The sequence below is a fragment of the Pecten maximus genome, chromosome 16 (genome assembly GCF_902652985.1).
Source record: "Pecten maximus chromosome 16, xPecMax1.1, whole genome shotgun sequence".
Lineage (NCBI taxonomy): Eukaryota > Metazoa > Mollusca > Bivalvia > Pectinida > Pectinidae > Pecten > Pecten maximus.
Window position 1 is genome coordinate 21,839,289 of NC_047030.1, and position 20,976 is coordinate 21,860,264.

A 20,976-nucleotide genomic window follows, 5' to 3' on the forward strand; every position below is an offset into this window, starting at 1 on the left:
TCCAGATTAGATTGAAATGATACCCTAACATAATAATATTATCAGTTTAGTGATTTCGAGATTCAAACATACTGCATACAGGGGTTTACACTGGACATTACGTTACTGTTGACTTTGAGAGATCAAACTGACCTTATTTCAAAATCAATCCTGTAATGAGGGAATATATCTAGATAGTTCCTGTATAAAGGAAAGACATCCATCTAAAACTTAACCAATAAAAAGGAGAAAAAAGAAAGAACATCTAGGAAGAAAAAGATAAATATTGTTTAATTACAACTTTAATAACATAAACTATCTCCCTTTTGCATTACCTGGGGTATGTATTCTCGGCAGTGGTTACCCTGTAAATATAAAACTTTGTTTGCATTTGGTGACAAAGTTACTTTACGATCTTACCAAACGTATGCTGCTTACAATTTGTAATTAAAATAATGGCGCTGCTTTTCCTTATGTTCATAATCAGTATGATCGAAAATTAAAAATGGAAAGTTTATGAGTCCAACGCTATCATTTTGAATACTGAAATCGGACTAGAATCAATATGTTACACAGTACTAAGTTTTACTTACATGACACTGAACTGAAAGACCAGACTAATTTACTGTTAATAATAATATTCTAACATCATTCCATTTTGTCGACATCTTATATCCTACCAATGGATATTTGCTTTTAATGGTTAAGTAATCAAATTACAATTATAATAGCATTTTGCTATGCCTGGTTAAATATTCTAATTGGAATTAAAAAAATAAATAATGCAATTTAGCATGTTTTATCCTTCAGATGACTATACCAGTTGATAGTTGATAGCACAAAGAATAATTGATTACTGGTATTTTTATTTATTTATTTATTTATTTTATTTATTTATCTATTTATCTTTGTTATTTCAATATTTAAGACGCTTGAAACACAATACCATATAAAGCTAAGGAATAAGGCTAAGGAAGTTATGGTATTTCAAACATTATAGTACAATTCCTTCATTTAAGTCTTCATCAACCATCCCACTTGGCTTTCCCCCCTTTCAAAATACTTATACAATGTAGTTCAAAATCGTTAATTAATTAATTCGAGATCATCATTAAGATAACAAAATATATATACTGACTTTTACCTAGGGCTATCCATACATTCGGAGGGATAGTTGAAGGGTTACTGTTTGCTGCAACTGTAACAAATATGTTAATACTACTTACTACCTACCGTTGGCAGAGAAACACCAGTAGGTACGCAAAGACTAAAGACAGACTGATACATTACTGATGACAACAAGTACTACAATTTATCCTGCAACTGCCACCGCATTGTCGGAATACACCCACCGTATATATTTTTGCTGTATACGGCAGTGACGGAAAACAGCTGTATTTTGGAATCTTAGCACGTGCGTCAATTCGACTGACCTACTTCAAAGTGAAACTACGCGAACATATTTCTGTCATTTTTGACACTGTTTCATTTCAAAATGATTATTTTTGATGATTATTTTTATGTTGCAGGATAAATAGAATACATGGTCAGTGTCTTAAAATATAAGCTGTATTTTTGGCTCGGGACAGAAAGACAAATGTGGCTCGCCAAGGCTCGCCACTTTTGTCTTTCTTTACCCTCGCCAAAATACAGCTTACATTTTAAGACACTGACCATGTATTCTCTATGTATCTCCATGCTTTTCACTATTACATGACGCTACACCATGAAAAAGTATACAGTACAGTACAGTACTAACAATTTTTTTACGTACCTGCCACGTTTTATTTCATTCCAATAGTCAATTTAGGGCCACTTAGCATAACTAACGAGTCCAAGAAGGAAGAATCAGCTGTATGGTGTACCCAAATCATTTTGGTTCTACTGTATCTAAATCTGAACTTTGTTTTGAAGTGTGTTTGAATAGATTCAGGCTTACTTTATATAATAACCTACTCCTTATTTCTGTTTATTTAATACCATATAAGTGTGCTTTCTAATCTAGCAATCAAGTATTTTATAAAAGAAAATTATAATAATATAAATGATATGTAGATTTTGTAAACGCGTCGCTGTTTACCTTCTATCGCAGAACATGTGTTTTATTGCTATCGATAGTTTCCTTTTGTCGTTAAGCATCAGTGTTCAAATCACAGGAATTACTTACCGTGACCAAAGGTTATCCAGTGACCTGAAACAATAGAACTGTCCAATAACAATAGAACTTTATAATAATAATAGAACTTTATGATAATAATAGAACTTTATAATAACAATAGAACTTTATGATAACAATAGAACTTTATGATAATAATAGAACTTTATGATAATAATAGAACTGAAGATATATGAGCTCTCACTAAAATGGCTTAAACTTGATGAAAACATTGTTATTATTTTATCTTTATTACTTTTCGGCTATATATGGAAACTACTTATGGAAAGAACTTATGACCGATATTTTTTTTTATAAAAATGGCAAGAATCTGTGATATATAAATCAGAAGACCATACCAGTAGTCGTCTGTGTAGTTGTAGTTGGAGTGGTGGTCGTTGTAGTCGATGTGGTTGTTGGAGTGGTGGTCGTTATGGTTGTTGGAGTGGTGGTCGTTATGGTTGTTGGAGTTGCAGTGGTGGTCGATGTGGTTGTTGGAGTGGTGGTCGTTATGGTTGTTGGAGTGGTGGTCGTTATGGTTGTTGGAGTTGGAGTGGTGGTCGGTGTGGTTGTTGGAGTTGGAGTGGTGGTCGTTATGGTTGTTGGAGTTGGAGTGGTGGTCGTTATGGTTGTTGGAGTTGGAGTGGTGGTCGTTATGGTTGTTGGAGTTGGAGTGGTGGTCGGTGTGGTTGTTGGAGTGGTGGTGGTTGATAGAGGGAGAGGTGTCGTGGAAACTATGGTATCAATGTAGAAATATTAACGATAAGAATCCATTGCCTTACAGATGTAGGCATAGCTGAACACAAATACTTAATTGGGTTATACTGCGATTGATTGTCCCCTTAATTCATACAAAAATTTTACAGTCAGAAAACGAGTCACAGAAATTGGATTCATCTTAAAATTGGTAACAAAGATATATTCAAAATTCGTCCTAAATAAACATAACTGTTTTAGTATCTAGTGTGATGCCCATGAACATCAATTGCTCTTTGCACAACGTCTGTGCATGCCATGAATGTGGTTGTATACTCGGTTTCGGGGGAAACGTTCCACTCATCTCCCAAAGCTTCCTTGGCTGAACATTTCTGACAGAGAGAGAGAGAGAGTGAGAGAGAGAGAGAGAGAGCTCTCTACAGCTTGCCTTATGCATGGTCGATGGGATTTAGATCCACCGAGCAGGCTGGTCAATCCATTCCTTGAATTGCCTCTTGATCAAGATACTGCTCAAGTGGCATATAATCATCGTCAATAAGGGTGGAGTCAGATCTGATAGCTCAAGCGAAAGGTTTGTCATAGGCGTCAAGGATTTTAGAAGCAAACCAGAGCCGTAAGGGTACCATTCGTGAAGACATCTCGTTCAGTTTCCCCCATGATGTATGCCTCCCCACACTGAACATCCACCATATCGGTCATGTTCCAAAATGTCACCTGCCTGGAATCTCTATTCGGGTTTATCCATACTAACGCGCTTGTCGGTGAAGAATCCAGGTACTGTCAGCTTGAATCAAATCTAACTGGTGGTATGGCGGACAGTAAAGAGAACACGTATCGTGACCGTAAACTAGCACCACGAAGACTTTGTATTACTGTCTGAGTGGCTACCCGGGTACCATTAAGGAGGTTGTTTAATAGAGTTGAAGCAGTCCTGTGACACCGTGTCTATATGGATGTAAATCGACCATGACATTGCGCTGTAGTCCTTCATTAGACATTTCTCTCCGCTCAACGCTACAGACTAGGTACAACGTAAACTTTACCAACATCAGAGTGAATAACACCCTTCCGCAAAGATAGAACCTTCTGAAGAGATACACCCGCCGGCAAAGATACACCCATCCAGATACACTCTTCCGCAAAGATACACCTTCCAAAAAAGTTTCACCCATCCACAAAGATAAACTCTCCCACAAAAATACACCTTCCCGCAAAGATACACCTTCCCACAAAGTTTCACCCACCCGCAAAGATATACCATCCCACAAAAATACACCTTCCCACATAGATACACCTTCCCGCATAGATACACCTTCCCACATAGATACACCTTCCCACATAGATACACCTTCCCACATAGATACACCTTCCCACATAGATACACCTTCCCACATAGATACACCTTCCCGCATAGATACACCTTCCCACATAGATATACCTTCCCGCAAAGATACACCTTCCCACATAGATACATCTTCCCACATAGATACACCTTCCCGCAAAGATACACCTTCCAACAAAGATACACCCTCCCGCAAAAAAAAATCTTCCGACAAAGATACGCTTTCTCAAAGATACACCTTCTAACAAAGATACACCTTACCACAAAGATACAACCTCCCGCAAAGTTACATCTTCCAACAAAGAACAATGGGTATGGTAAATGATGATGGAATATGTATTTACATCATTTTTGTATTTATATTTCCTTATTAATTCGTATTTCTGTATTACTCTAAATGTACATATTTTAGCAGTAATCCTATTGTAGCTATGTTCACGCTAGAAGCATTACGCTAAATCATGACTGTGCTACTTCACTTTCTATAAACTAATAATTTTGGCGCGCCAATTCAGCAAGGCATTAATATGTTAAATTCAGAAATGCGCTAAAATTTGAATGCGCCAAATAAAGTACGTTTACGTTTGACGAATGAAGAATGATGAATGACTTGTTGCCATTATCACGATATCCCTGACAGATGTCAATTACTGACGGGAAAAAATGATAACGAAATATTTCGAGAAATGCAGGTCGAGGACCATGGAATATTCCTTTAATGATACCACATCAGATGTGCTCGATGTTTGCTGGTTTGCCTAGTAGTTCCGCTGTCACCACCCTAGTTTTCATTTTGAAAATGTTACTTAATCTGGATTTGATCTAGAATTGTGTGGCGGGTGTGATTGATGGAACAGGAGACGCTTACCCTGCCGGAACACCTGGTTTTATTGCTGTACGTGATCTCCATGCAAATCTAGATTTTTATTCAAATGTCCCCCTCTTTCCATAGATTTTGAGATAGAATTGCGGCTTTCATACAAGACAATCATACGTACCTGTACCTAAACACTTGACGTGTATGACGTAACCGCTGTAGCAGAGTTGTTGCCTGTGACGTGGACACATGGAGAGGTCCTGCTCCTGTCCAGTACACGAGAACTGTTCTTTAAACTCGGGTATAACGAAGTTTTGTACAACCGTATATGATGCTACGAATCTGTACGGGAGAGTAAATTTAAGAAAATATATTTATATGTCGTAGACATTTATGCTGCTTAAGTGTGAAACAACTGAAATAAGTTATCTGTTTACCTATTGAAGTGTAAAAATAGAGAGTATAAGGTCACTTTACTAGCTCATAATAGTGGTAATTTTCCTTTAGCCTAGTGGTAGGATTTTTGCCTTGAGAGGGAAAGGTCGCTATTTTGAAGCCCGGTACGGGTAGGGTATTTTTCATTATTCCTTCCTATTACAGAATAATTAAGTAATTAAAATATTATAATATTTTGTTGTAAAATGTTCTTTTAATGGGGAAAATAGCAGAAAATTACCAACCCTGGAGGGGATCCAACGGTTCTACACACTACTTGACTGTTTTGTTTCGTCCATCCTTCCAAACAGACCACGTGATCTTTGCCTTCTGTGTTAATGATTAGGAGGCCCTCGTTCGGCGTTATCCCGGTGTTAGACATCAAGGAAACATGTAAAGACGCTAGACAGAAAGAGTCGGCATGTAAAACAATACTCGTCAGTCTCAAAATCACTGGAACAAGGGTCACACGTGAATAAAAGATTTAAGCGAAAAACTTTGAAAAGTACTTTTTAAAGCCCGGGATTCATCAACGTTCCCTAACGTGAGGAAAATCCTTAACCCATGAAAAAGCATAATTCAATCGAAGGAGAAAAATATTTATTACATTTTTACCAGTGAAATATCAAAAATTATTCATTTTATAAAAGTGATATTTTTCACTAGTGAATCACTAGTGAAAAATATCACTTTTGCTGATTTGACCAATCAAATTAATGATTAGAAAATACCAAAATAATTGACCAATCAGAAAGCCCGACATATATGTCAGCACCTGGACAGGGAGAACTACTTTTTTTGTATGCAAACTTTCGCTGTAAGGCCTAGTTAGCATACGGGGTAGGTTTTTCGTTGATAAAAAATGTAATAAACAGAATGCGCACTCGTGAAAAATATCAAAATATTAGCCCCACTCGTGAAATATATTTGGTATTACTGAAGACACTCTATATAATGTAGAATTTCTACAAGTTAAGAGATTTTGGTGAAATCGGGACCTGATCACGGTGATGTCTAAAACGTTCCATATCATGGAGATATTATTTTTCAAACTGCATCACTGGACATCCTATGTTGTCGATATCTAGCACAGAAATCGTGATATTGGAGAAGAACATTACCTACCAAATAAAAGCATTATACAAAACACGCATGTCAAGATCAATTACGAGAATCTGTAATGTAATGATCTTTGACGTCATATTCCGATGACGTCACGCATGAATAGCGAGCATCACCAATTTGAAGGGGATGCTTAACGCGCTTTTTGTTTCTTTATCTTGTAAGATGTTCTACACAACTATTGTGTAATGAGTTTTTGGGTAAAAAGTGCAAAGGGGAAAGCATCAGCAGAACTTTGTTGATTTTAGTTCGGTGATCAAAAGGCACTGTTCTGATTGATAAATCAAACGGAATGAATGAAACAAAACAAAACAAAAAACAAAAACAAAAAACAAAAACAAAAAACAAAAAACGTGAAAATTTTAATGCAAGTTGAAGAGCTCATTCTGCACTTTCGACTATTAACCTGGTAATAGCATTTTTGGATGATGAGTTTCAGATAGCATTTCTATTGTCTACCTTTTATATAGTGTAAAGTAAGGAAAGGTATAATAAAACATTCTATCAAACAGATAATTTCAAATATTTCACTTTTAAGAATGTACAGAAATGTATATTACCTGGAGGTGAACACGTGACATGTATTATGTTATCGCTGACGCAGTGTCGGTACTTCCTGTAGCACGTGGACAGGTCGACCTCCTGTCCATTACACGAGATCTGTTCATTTAACATAGGTACTCCGAAGTCATGCACCGCCTTAAATGACGCTACGTATCTGTACGGGGATAATTAAATTAGCCAAATTAACACATAAATAAAATATACAGTGGTATAAAATTATATATCATGCAATACAACTAATAACCTTTCCCAAACAAATGAGGATGTACATATTTTTATTCAGACTCTCAAACAATGAATAGCTATAGATAACATCCATACATTTGAATTATTGTAAGCAAGTGTTAAACAAGTGGGTTAAAACTTGTGAGCTTGTAACTCCAATTTAGATATGTGTAATAAAAACTAGGCTTTCGGAGGGTTAATCATTCTTGGTTGTATCGATAGCAGCATTTAACCTATGTTTATAACCAATACGTCTAAATGATGTTCTAAAATTAAAAGTCGGTCGCGACATCAAACATATCAACTAGCGTAAATACAAGGAAAAAGAATAGTAACAATTGAGATCCTAATAAGTCGAGCTAGCGATGAAACTTTTTTATATATATATATTTTTTTTATTTTTTTTTTACGACATAAGGTCCCTATCGTCACCGGCATGAAATCTTTTGGATAATTATCATGATTATATTTCATTTTTTTCCGTAAAAGTACTGTCTGGCAGATAAATGAACTTCCATTTTATCATGATTAGTAGGTGTTGCAATCTGGATTGGAATCTCGTAAAACCCCTTATACTAGATATATCAACATATCAGGTATCTACGTAAGGTATTTCATTAAGATGATAAGACTGTAACCGTTCTTAACTTTACGCACTCAGAATTTTGCGAAAAAAAAACATATAACAGAGTAGCGGAATTATGAATTAGGTCACCAATAATGATTGCTATGGAAACCAACGTAGACAAACTACAATTACCGAAAATGATAATTTAGCGGAATGCTTCCAGCGCCAATAAAAACGCTAAAACAATATCTCTGCTAAAATAAGATTGCGCTAAAATGTGTACGTTTATAGTAACATGCCTGGTGAAGGTTATCAAATCTCATCAATTATATCTTCTAAGTTGAAATCGACTTCGCGAGATACAAAAGGATCAGAGAACATCCGACATAATAACGATAATTTTACTTCTAAATCGACAAACAAGGACGAAATATAAACAAACCAAAAACATTGCTCATTGAATACATGTTAATCTGCCTTGCTAAATAGTTTCCCCAAACAACTTGTAGTTTTACTAAGTTTAATTCAGTCTATAAATCAAAACATAATATCGAATTTGCAGCATTAATTTTGTACATGAAACGATAAATAATTTTTTTTTGCAAAGCATTTTCTACTTTGTAATCAAAACCAACTTGAATGACATCATATCACTGTATGTTTTTTTTGTTTTTGTTTTTGCTGTGGTGATTACATTGGATAAATATAAGTCACGTGACTGCTAGAGAGTAATACCGCGGTACCAGTTACGGGCTATTGTTGTCAAACCGATGACTGATTTATCCAAAAACATTGTTCTTGCTAAAATATTTAATTACTAGATGAAAGCCAGACAATTACCAACCCTGGAGGGGATCCGATTGCTCTACACACTACTTGGCTGTTTTGTTCCGTCCATCCGTCCGCACAGACCACGTGATCTCTGCCGTCAGCAGTGATTACTAAGACACCGTCATGTTGATTTATACCGTTATTTGACATCAAGGCCGCGTGCACCGACTCTATAAAAGAATTTAATAAATTCACTCGACGACGGCTGTTAGTCTAGCCAACAGGTTTTTGAAAAGAATTGCCCAGTTAATTTTTGATACAAGATTACCTTCCCTTAATTTGTAAGTTAGAATGTCTAGAATCAGACATATCGTAGAGACTAAAATTAATCTATTTTTCTTAATTATAATCAAATTACATGTAATAATGTTGATATTCTAGAGACTGAGGCCAGTCCAACCGACTGTGGAGTATGAGGTTACACTTTCACTATATCCGGAACTATTTTTTGTTTAGATATGCCGAGGAGTTCCGGATGACTTTCACTTGACACCGTTTGATAATTTCACTAGAAACCGATTCTGTCAGTAATATAGGTGACAAATTTACTAGACACTGGCTCTGTAATACAGGTAACAAATTTACTAGACACCGGCTCTGTCATACAGGTAACAAATTCACTAGACACCGGCTCTGTCATACAGATAACTAATTCACTAGACACCAGTTCTGTCATACAGGTAATACACCCGTTAAATCAGAATTTTAAATATACCACAGTCACGTGTATCAACCCTATAAATAGAAACACGTGTAGAGGTTTGTTTGCTTTCTAATAACTATGTGATATATCACGTTGCAGTGCCATAACTAACACACGTAGGGGTTTATATACGTATATCGCACACAGCCGATTTATTAGCATAATCATCATCATTATTACCACTCGACATTTCTGGTTACCATGTCTATGCCATTCCAGCAAATTGAAAACGGATGTTTTGCGAGATCAGTTCTTATTAAAGTCGCATTTACTAGGAAATTGTCGTTTTATACCAGACCTTTAATATTCGGAAGACAAAATGTGTACAGTTAGTTCAAAACTGGTTTTCATTAATATCGTCTAACATAGTAAACATCTTGATCCTCAGATAGAGTGGGGGTACGTAATTTCGGTAGGTATTTAAATACATTTTCACCAAATTGATTTCAAATTGAGGAAGAAACATCACATTGTCACTGTTTTATAGCGGTATGGAGGGGGCATACCAAGATGGCGGCCGAAACAGATCAACAAAGGTAGATGTCTACTTTCAATGCCTTGTTCTCCTAATTACCAAGCCTTTGTTCGTTATATTGTAAAATGGGTAATTTAGGAAATTATTCGTGTAGAGTTGTGATGCACAAACTGCAAGGAATTCGCGTATTTGCAGATTTCAAGTTAAAGTTCATTGTATCATTTAATTGTGTTGTTTCCTTATCTTATCGAGCTAGCTTGTTAAAATAGCGACACGCATGGTGGTAATAGATTGTGGTAGAGAGTTCTGTGCGATTTCAGTCAATTTAGGTAAGAAATTAATTAGTTATTAGCAAAATAAGAAAACGACATGGCAGCGGAGGGAACTCGGGACTTCTTCTTCTTTCTTTCTTTTTTACAAATTAATCGGCGGCGGAACCCAAAAATAAGAGTAGGGAGAGGATGTTTTTGATAGGGAGAGGACATACAAAGGAATGGAGGAAATAAATAACCGATCAAATACAATGAACTTTAAAAAAAATATCACCTGGCATAAAATGTTCATTTCCTTTCAGGTTCTCGGTCGTGGATGTAACATTTCGCGAAAGAATGTTGTGCAATTAATGTGTTAAAGTGTTCAAGACAAGAAGTGGTAAGGTAAAACACAATCTTCTCTAACACACATCAGATGCCTTGACTTTCAAATGTGGAGAGTGAAGTGTGATGAAGCATTCTCTGACAGCCCACAAAAGACCAAATGTGGAGGAAGCGGTTACCCCTGCCATGTCTACAACAAACGCTAACGTCACAAAGATCATCTTAGACGTCACCAAGATATTAAACACACAGTGGGACATGTATCCAAACGTCCGAGTTGCAACGCCTCCTTCCCGAGGAAAGACTACGGGACAAACCACGTGACTGCAGTTCATCGTGCTGTGTCACGTGATCGTTGTAAGCTATATCGTAAGGAGTATAAGTTGAACTAGCCTTCTAAGGCACATGGCGAAGAAACGCACGTGAAGTTGGGTTATTGTTAGAATTTAGGATCTAGTGTATCCATATTTAAAACAAAGACAATATTTCTTATGTTATAGACAATTTGTGCATGATTCTTCTGAAAATGGATTTCCAAAATGGCAATCTTCGGCTCGGGTGTTTTAAATTCAAAATAAATTTGAAACAGATAAAACATTACTAAATCCTTACTCTAACACAAACTTGTCTTAAACACTTTAACACATTGACTGCACAACATTCTTTCGCGATTTGTTACATCCACGGCCGAGGACCTGAAAGGAAATAAGCATGCTATACCAGCTGATATGATGTTTGACTGACAGTTCATTGTATTTGATCGGTTATGTATTCCTTCATACCTTATTATGTCCACTCCATATCCAAAAAAAATCCTCTCCCCACCCTTATTTTTGGATCTCCACCGCCGATTGATTTACAAAACAAACAAAACAAAACAAATAACGATTTTCATCCGCTGCCACGTCGTTTTCTTATTTCGTCAATAATTAATGGACTACTGATCTAAATTGATTGAAATTGCGCAGAAATTTTTACCACAGTCCATTACCAACATGTGTGACGCTGTTTTTAACAAATCACCTCTATAAGGGTAGCAAACAACACAATCAAATGAATCATATGCGCTTCGAATACGAAAGTACGATGAACTTTAACTGGAAATTGCAAAGATTCGAATTCCTTGCAATTTATGCATCACAACTCTACACGAATGTGTTTCAGATAAGTTTCCTGAATTACCCACTTTACAATATAACCAACAAAGGCTTGGCAATTAGGAGAACCGGGCATTGAAAGCAGACATCTACCTTTGTTGATCTGTTTCGGCCGCCATCTTGGTATGTTCCCTCCACACCGGGTACACAACAGGGATTTGTTAGACGTACAAATGCTTCGCAACATATAAGTGTGTTACCTGTTATGTACGCACACGTATTACTGCGCATGGGAGCTGTTGTTAACTTGTGTTTATTGCTGGGTTTGAAGACGATCGGGAACATAATTTCGCACACCCATTTAACTTCTTTTTTGGGGGGAATAAATATAGTTTTCAATAATTTTGTATACAAACAATTTTCTAAACTAAGATTAAACCCAATGTCGTGATTAAATAATCTCTAGAGACAACTCGTAAGTGGGGTTTGGCGAGAGCTAGCAATGCTTGGACACATGCGATTCCATGCTTGCTATCTCTGCCATATGGCGGTTTTTTGCACCCCACCTACAATTATTTGGTATAATGTTTATATTGTACAATGATTTATTGTAATGTTGTTCAGTGTGGGACAACATGTATTGTTACATGTTTTTACGTCATGTCGTTTTTTAGGAATAAAACGGCCAAAATTCAATTCACACTGGCATTACTGGTTTTCTTTTATTTAATTGTATATTCTGAGTGGCTCTACAGGAATCGCACATCATAAAAGAATGTAAAATTTACCGCAATTTTTGCTTTATTTATTGACCACTCCCTGTGGAGGTAATGTAAACAAGGCGACGAAAGCGACGGGGTGCTTGCAGGTCAACGATGTTATTAGTTATACAATTGTACATGGTGGATTTGTATTCAGTTTTTATCCTATTCTGATCAATGATAGTTTCCCTTAATATTTCAGAGGTATATCCCTATCAACAACTGGGATTATTTTCAATAAACTATTGAATCATCCGGTATACAGTTTATCAGAAGAGAGTTGTATCAGTTAAAATTTGTTTACAAATCGAACTTAATCTGAAAAGATATAACTAAAATGGCAAAAGGTCGACGAAAGTGTGGCACTTGTCACAATATTTATAAACTAAAATGGACTGTCCTAGATCTAGATCACCTGGAGGAAAACGCAAAAAAAAAAAAAAAAAAAAACGTTAGGTGTGCGAATTTACGTACTTTGCGAAATTGCGTACTCCCTGCTCTAATAATAAAACATTAGAGATGGTCTACCGTATATTTGGATGGGAAACAACTTGAACTCACGTGCAATACTTGACGGATGTATGACGGACGAGGTAACGACATTCATCCCCGATGGTGTCGTCTTTACGGCTGGGGCAGATGTATGATGTGGAGAGTGTGTCACGTGACCAGAGTTACCACCTGTAAATGAAAGTGTGTAATTCAAGGTGAATGCTACATGTTATTTTATTGATATACCAAGGAAAAATTTACTAGAAGCACGAATCAGACTTGTTTATCTGTTTATCGGATGTAGCTGAAGTAGTATCAGCCCGATTCTTAAACCGGATAAGGTCATTGTTCATTTTGGTGTGACTTATAAAAACCTCAATCATTTGTATAGTAACATATTCGTCATTAAGCCATACTTTGAACTTGAATGTTGGAAATATCCCATTGTTCGTTAGTTAACGATAACGGTATCCATAACAACACAGGAGAATGTCACTACATGATTATAGGGATTTACACATGTCAATGTAAAGGATAATAATCATAGGAGGATATGGCAAGCCAATGTTGTCATTTATTCACGCAGCGACATTGATCCAGGATTTTACCAAATTATATAAGATATCTTAAAAGCTTTCTTTATAGGATATCTTATATAATAAATGAGATATCTTATATAATTTCCTTTATAAGATATCTTATATAATATATAAGATATCTCATAAAAGATATAAGATATCTTATATAATATATAAGATATCTCATAAAAGATGTAACATATCTTATGAAGAAAATTATATGAGATATCTTATACATTATATAAGATATCTTATAAAGGAAATTTTAAAAGATATCTTATATAATTTGATTATAAGATATCTAATTAGAACGAGATTTGAATTTGAGATAATGAACTCTCCTCCACTCGATGAAGGAGGCGAGATTAAGCTAAAACTAAATATAATGGTTTGAAACATATTTATAATTGCCATATATTCATGTTTGCTCGAACACGACATCTGCTCCGTGCCTAGCCGATCGTGCTCGAGATAGATTGTTGATTGTGTATGTTCCGCGTGCCTTCCAACAAAACGTTACCTTACAGAGGGAGCAGTCATTCTCGAACTTTAATGTTTTGCCGGTCTCACGAGAGTCTCATTCTTCATAAAATGTCTAATAAACTTTTCATTATAAGATATTTTATATACTTTATAAGATATCTCATAAAGAAAAGTTTATAAGATATCTTATAAAAGATATAAGATATCTTATATATTATATATCTTATATATTATATATATAATATTAGATACCTTATAAAGAAAAGTTTATAAGATATCTTATAAAGGATATAAGATATATCTTTTATGAAATATCTTATATATTACATAAGATATCTAATAAATTTTAAATAGGATATCTCATAAACATATAAGATATCTCATAAACATATGAACTATCTCATAAACATATAAGATATTTCATAAACATATAAACTATCTCATAAAAATATCTCATATAATTTGATAAAATAGTGGATCAACATTACTCCGCGAATAAATGACAATTTGGCTTGCCATAGGAGAATGTTCCCATATGATTATAGGGATTAACACATGTTAATGTAGAGGATAATAATCGTAGGAGAATGCGATACTCCAGTCAGTATTTATACATTTCAACATTTCAATGAACATTCTAGTATACTGTGGTAATCTTCTGAAGCACACAATGAGATATTTTGCTTGATAAAGACACGATTTCCTTACAAAATATTGTACAATTCTACCGCCTTACTGTAAATAAATTACTTTACTAAATACCTTCTTATCGTATCACCAGACAGTTTTATTTTAGATATTGATGTGAACTTTCCTTTTATCTACACGTAAGTGACACTATGGACACACACAGATATATTACCGCTGCCATGTGTACAGGTATTGGAAACCGTGTCCGATCGGGCCCAGGCTTCCTACCAACGAAATTACAAAATGGTATTTTTAAAGAAAAAAAGTTATGATAATTGATAAAACAGGAAAGAAGGAAAACATCTTTTAAGAAAATAGAAGGGGAAAAGTTATCAGAAAATTTCTGATGCGTTATCGACCTCTAAAACACTACCGCCACATTTGGGGGCGTGGCTATACGTCGAAGGAGGGGACGGCTTCGAAGCGCCACAGCTGTGACACAGGTGAGACAATGACAATGACAATATTTTATTCTCATAAACATATAAAGTGTAGAGAATTATATACATGCAAAATTTGTACAGGACATATGATATAATACATCGATACATTTGTTAAGCCAGAGATTATCTTAAATATTGTTGAGTCGTATACTTATTTCTTTAATTAATTTCACAAGTGATTTCAATTCATCGTCTACTACAAAATTAAAAAAGTGTATCAAATTTGAATGTACTTGGTCTTTCATAATAGTATCTAGATATATATTTTTTTCTGTTTAATGCTATTTGATGATCGCTACAATTAAATAGATAATGGAATTCGTCTCTTATTTCATTCAGGTTACACAGACTACAGATTCTATTTTCTCTTGGGATGTTATTCCATCTTCCGTATTCGATTGGTAATTTAATGTTACAAGTTCGAAATTTACAATAAGAATTGAGAAAAATGTTGATATTGTTCCTATAAGGTATCACACTTATACCACGGAACCCAGACGTAATCAGATTGAATTCCACAACATTTGATAGATCGATAAAATTACCAAACGAGCGCCGTAAAAATGGCATTTCCCGGATAACTGCATTGCTGTCAAACAGGAATAATGCTTGAAAAGTGTTTAAGAAAGGTCAAAAATCCATTTCAACACGTTTAATGCCGACTTTTTACGAGAAACCCTTAAATTGCGCATTTACTACAAAATTTTCTATGTTGCCCATGAGGTCACGACTGTATGCAATTTATAAGCACCGACTTTGTTGTCTCTGCTTTACAGATGGCTTCATCAAATCTCCTTCGCGAAGAATAAACAACAGTGAAACCAAGGAACGTATACCACATCCGTACTAAAAAGTACACATTGGAATCATATCTGACACGTCACGACACGTCAGGAAGTATGATGGTAACCAACACCAATGTTGTCACTGAGGATATCTTTCACGCTGGAGGTTTACCTCCAGCAACATATCACACTTAAACATGAGACACATCCCAAAGAATATGTCAAAAATGTAGGGTAACTTTCAAGTCTTCGTCGACGTTGTCTCATAATATAAAACTTAAACACGGCTACAAAGATTATTCATATCTAAAGGAAACTTTGATATTCCTGGGTTCAGTGGTATAAGTATTTGCTACGAATGATACCTTATGGGAACAATATCAACACGATTTCTCACCTCTGGCACATCTTTGGCGCTTCGAAGCCATGCCCCTCCTTCGACGTATAGCCGAGCCCCCAAATGTGTCGGTGAAAACGGTGTGAAATATAGGCCGCCAGTTAACATCAAAGTTCAAGCCATAGTGGCGAACTAGGCCAAAGGCGACACTTCGTTGTATGTTTTCAAATATTCAGCGGAGAACAAACAGCTATTGATACGTCAAACATTTTTCTACCTATGTCACCATTCATATACAGGCCAATCCACTCATTTTTCTATCTATGTCACCATTCATATAAAGGCCAATCCACTCATTTTTCTATCTATGTCACCATACATATAAAGGCCAATCCACTCATTTTTCTATCTATGTCACCATTCATATAAAGGCCAATCCACTCATTTTTCTACCTATGTCACCATTCATATACAGGCCAATCCACTCATTTTTCTATCTATGTCACCATACATATACAGGCCAATCCACTCATTTTTCTATCTATGTCACCATACATATACAGGCCAATCCACTCATTTTTCTACCTATGTCACCATTCATATACAGGCCAATCCACTCATTTATCTACCTATGTCACCATACATATACAGGCCAATCCACTCATTTATCTACCTATGTCACCATTCATATACAGGCCAATCCACTCATTTATCTATCTATGTCACCATACATATACAGGCCAATCCACTCATTTTTCTATCTATGTCACCATTCATATAAAGGCCAATCCACTCATTTTTCTACCTATGTCACCATTCATATACAGGCCAATCCACTCATTTATCTACCTATGTCACCATACATATACAGGCCAATCCACTCATTTTTCTACCTATGTCATCATTCATATACAGGCCAATCCACTCATTTTTCTATGTCACCATACATATACAGGCCAATCCACTCATTTTTCTATGTCACCATACATATACAGGCCAATCCACTCATTTTTCTACCTATGTCACCATACATATACAGGCCAATCCACTCATTTTTCTACCTATGTCACCATACATATACAGGCCAATCCACACATTTTTCTATCTATGTCACCATACATATACAGGCCAATCCACTCATTTTTCTACCTATGTCACCATTCATATACAGGCCAATCCACTCATTTTTCTATGTCACCATACATATACAGGCCAATCCACTCATTTTTCTACCTATGTCACCATACATATACAGGCCAATCCACTCATTTTTCGGCATAGCCGTATCATTTTCTTTGACCACGGATATGACGCGAAAGGTGCCGTTACTGGTCAAGATGAAGTATGTGATTGGTCAATGTAGCGGTAAATGCAAAATGCAGATATGCAGTTAAAGACGAAACAAAATTAAGCTTGAATGCAAGCTGAATAAGTGGATGTATCTATTCAAACGACACATTAATAAAATCATATTCCTGATTCTTTTTATCACCAACAAAGGATTCAAACTGATATAATTTTGTTATCCGTGCTGAAACTGCGCATGTATTAATTAGTTCGTTAATTTATTTCACCAGCAGATTTACATTATAACCACTAGCATTAAAACTATGCCGTTTATCTTTTTTAAAGATATTTCTTGTTTTATACAGCTCTTAGTTTCCAAACATTTTGCAGACACATCTGTAGTGACCATGTCGTTCACATGACCTGACGAGATCTCGCGTGGTACAAGGCAATCATAATATTAAACCACGTGGTTTCATAACAACTATGTCAGCGAAATGTTTGGACAGTAAGAGTTTAATGACATAATCAGTGGATTACCCGTTTGGTCAAGTATGAAGAAAAATGATCCGATAGATGAGTGTCTTTCATCCATACGATGAAAATGAAAAGTTTAAAACATACGACGAATCTTCCAATTATAAAAAAAAATGAACCGAGGATAACAGCAGGATGTTTACACGTGTGTATTGATGGTCATACAAAGTCAAAGGAATCGTGTCAATACTAATTGATGATAATGGAAATCACAGGAATTATGTCAACACGAAATGATAATAATGAAAATCACAGAAATGATGTCAACACCAATTGATAATAATGAAAATTCCAGAAATGATGTCAACACGAATTTATGAACATGAAAATCTCAGAAATGATGTCAACACGAATTGATGATTATGAAAATTACAGGAATTATGTCAACACGAATTGACGATAATGAAAATCACAGGAATATTGTCAACGCCAATTGATGATATAATGAAAATCACAGGAATTATGTCAACACGAATTGATAATGAAAATCACAGGAATTATGTCAACACTAATCGATGATAATGAAAATCACAGGAACTATGTCAACACGAATTGATAATGAAAATCACAGGAACTATGTCAACACCAATCGACGATAATGAAAATCACATAAATGATTTCAACATTAATTGTTGATTAAAAATTCAAACATACATTGTACAAGAGAAACATAAATTGGTTTTGGTTTAGAAAATATGAGTATTGATAGTTACCCTGCCATCATAGTCTATTTTGCTGTAAGGAAATCCATATATAACCATCTGGCTCCCCAGACTCCTAAAACATCGGTCCTCGTGTACATCGCACTGTCCACTCAGGTGCACACACATCACAGAAGCTCCTAAAATATACGGACATATTTTACAGTTGTGATGGCTGCGCGGCCAGAGGTCAGGCGATGAAATGCTGTCAACATCGTTGGATGTGTCATCGGGCAGGTACGAAAGACAGCCGACACTCACCGACGCTAGTACGACTATCCAGACAAACAGCATCTAGTAAATGACAGACATTAAATATACAAATATTTGTTTGTTGTATATCGACTTTATAGAAATATGGAACAACTACAATACAAATCAACGATTATAGTCACGATAAGTGCTTGATTATAATCTCATAGTCGGAAATCGGGTCAGATTAACAACACAATCTGCAGCCTAAGTTGAAATACCTGTTCGACTGAAACAAAAATCTACATATTTTATCATTCCTGGTATTTGGAATCAGTCCTATAGACTTACTCCACTGTGACATGACTCTCTACAAACACCATAATGGAGTATTCAGAATCAAGACAGACGCGGTATATCTAACTCATATTAACACAAGTCGGGACAGAGCATGGTCACAGGCATGGCCACGGACATGGACACGGTCACGGACATGGGCACAGGAAATGACACGGACACCGGCGATGGCACGGACATGGACACGGTCAAGGACACGGACACGGACACGGACACGGACATGGACACGGTCAAGGACACGGACACGGACACGGACATGGACCCAGACCCAGACATAGACATGGACATAGGCACCGACATCGAAACACGGCCACGGACAAAGACCCGGACACGGACACAGGCAAGGACCCACACGCGGACATGGACACGGACACTGCCGCGGACAAAGACACGGACGAACACGGTGACGAAATTATTTTAAGGTATGGCTATAAGCGCTAAGGGACCTGCAACCCGATCAACAAAGGGTTAAGATATTTATCAGATACTATCGTCGAGGCTGCCAGTGCTATAAGAGTCAACATAAAAGCAATACTAATGATCAAGCCACAATTAACTCAATCAGAGACACATTGAATCAGAAACATACGTTAGCATGCAAAAATATATAGAGAAAGCGAGAGAAACTAACCTTACTGATTGTGTCCAACTGTGATCTGTCCAGATAGATAAAATAGTCTGTATATAGATAACGTTCATAGACAAGGACAGGTTTATATTTCCTATCGGAATTCGAGAGTGTGAGAACCAGGTGACACAAATACTTCTTCTTGGCCTGGTTTGGTTTGTTATGTTATAATTACGCTCATTTAATGCAAGTTCGTTAAAGAACGGTGTCCATGTATGATGGAGCCATTAACGAACGACTTTATAGTGTCCTCACACTGTAATGACACACCTTGACACGAAAATAAACATGTAAAAATTATATCCATACGTGATGCACATATTGCGATACTTCATATTATTGCAAAATTGATTTTGTATTTTGGCGTTATTTTTCGGAGTTCTTGTTCTAATGCGCGTACAGGTCCTTAATGATCTTAACTGTTGAAAGGACGTTAAACAATACAAAACAAAACCATACCAAAATATCTTCCATCCATTTACAGCTTAAAATGTAAGATATACCAAAAATATCGACATTTCTTTTCGCTGGTAAAATTATATTGAAATGGGTGTTGATAATGTCATGTTTGTCTTTTTGTATTTCGATGAGAAGACATATCGATTGTTTTTGCTACTTCCAATGTTTTAATCGTTATATTTTCCAATAATCTGCTATCCACGCAGCGTGGCATTTTATACATACGTTTCATTCGTGTTTTGACAGTCATTTGTTGATTATGTAATTCTGGATTATAATTACTGTAATGGGATATGGATTTTGAAGAATCCTCTGGAACTGTTGATCAATCTTGTGGAGAAACCCCTCTGCCATATTATACTACCATATCCCATTCCGAGCTCAATGAAAGTCTTGTCTCTGGTGTTTGAACATTCCATTATAAACAAAACGAAACAAAAACTGCTATAACTATATGGTTTGGAACTATACACAGAGCTTAATATCGTTCGTATAGGCAAAGATGAAATATCGAGAGTGAATTCCTGAGATTGATTAAATTTCTGGACGATTTTTGTGATTTTCCAACAGATTATTGTACACCCCTGGGTACAAGCTATGGTCTTTGTCGACTTTTTTGT

At 35.9% G+C, this 20,976-nt stretch overlaps 1 protein-coding gene across 1 annotated transcript; it reads right to left on the reverse strand.

Moving 5' to 3' along the window:
- Nucleotides 1–230: 230 nt before the first annotated feature.
- On the reverse strand, nt 231–19,014 carry LOC117344698 (deleted in malignant brain tumors 1 protein-like). Its single transcript, XM_033907526.1, has 11 exons — nt 18,733–19,014; nt 14,803–14,854; nt 12,949–13,068; nt 8,769–8,925; nt 7,128–7,285; nt 5,691–5,847; nt 5,192–5,352; nt 2,494–2,868; nt 2,147–2,170; nt 1,124–1,177; nt 231–344 (listed from the first exon to the last, which is right to left on the reverse strand). The coding sequence occupies exons 1-11, from the start codon at nt 19,012–19,014 to the stop codon at nt 340–342; spliced, it is 1,545 nt and encodes a 514-aa protein (XP_033763417.1). The 3' UTR covers nt 231–339.
- Between the last annotated feature and the right edge of the window lie 1,962 nt (nt 19,015–20,976).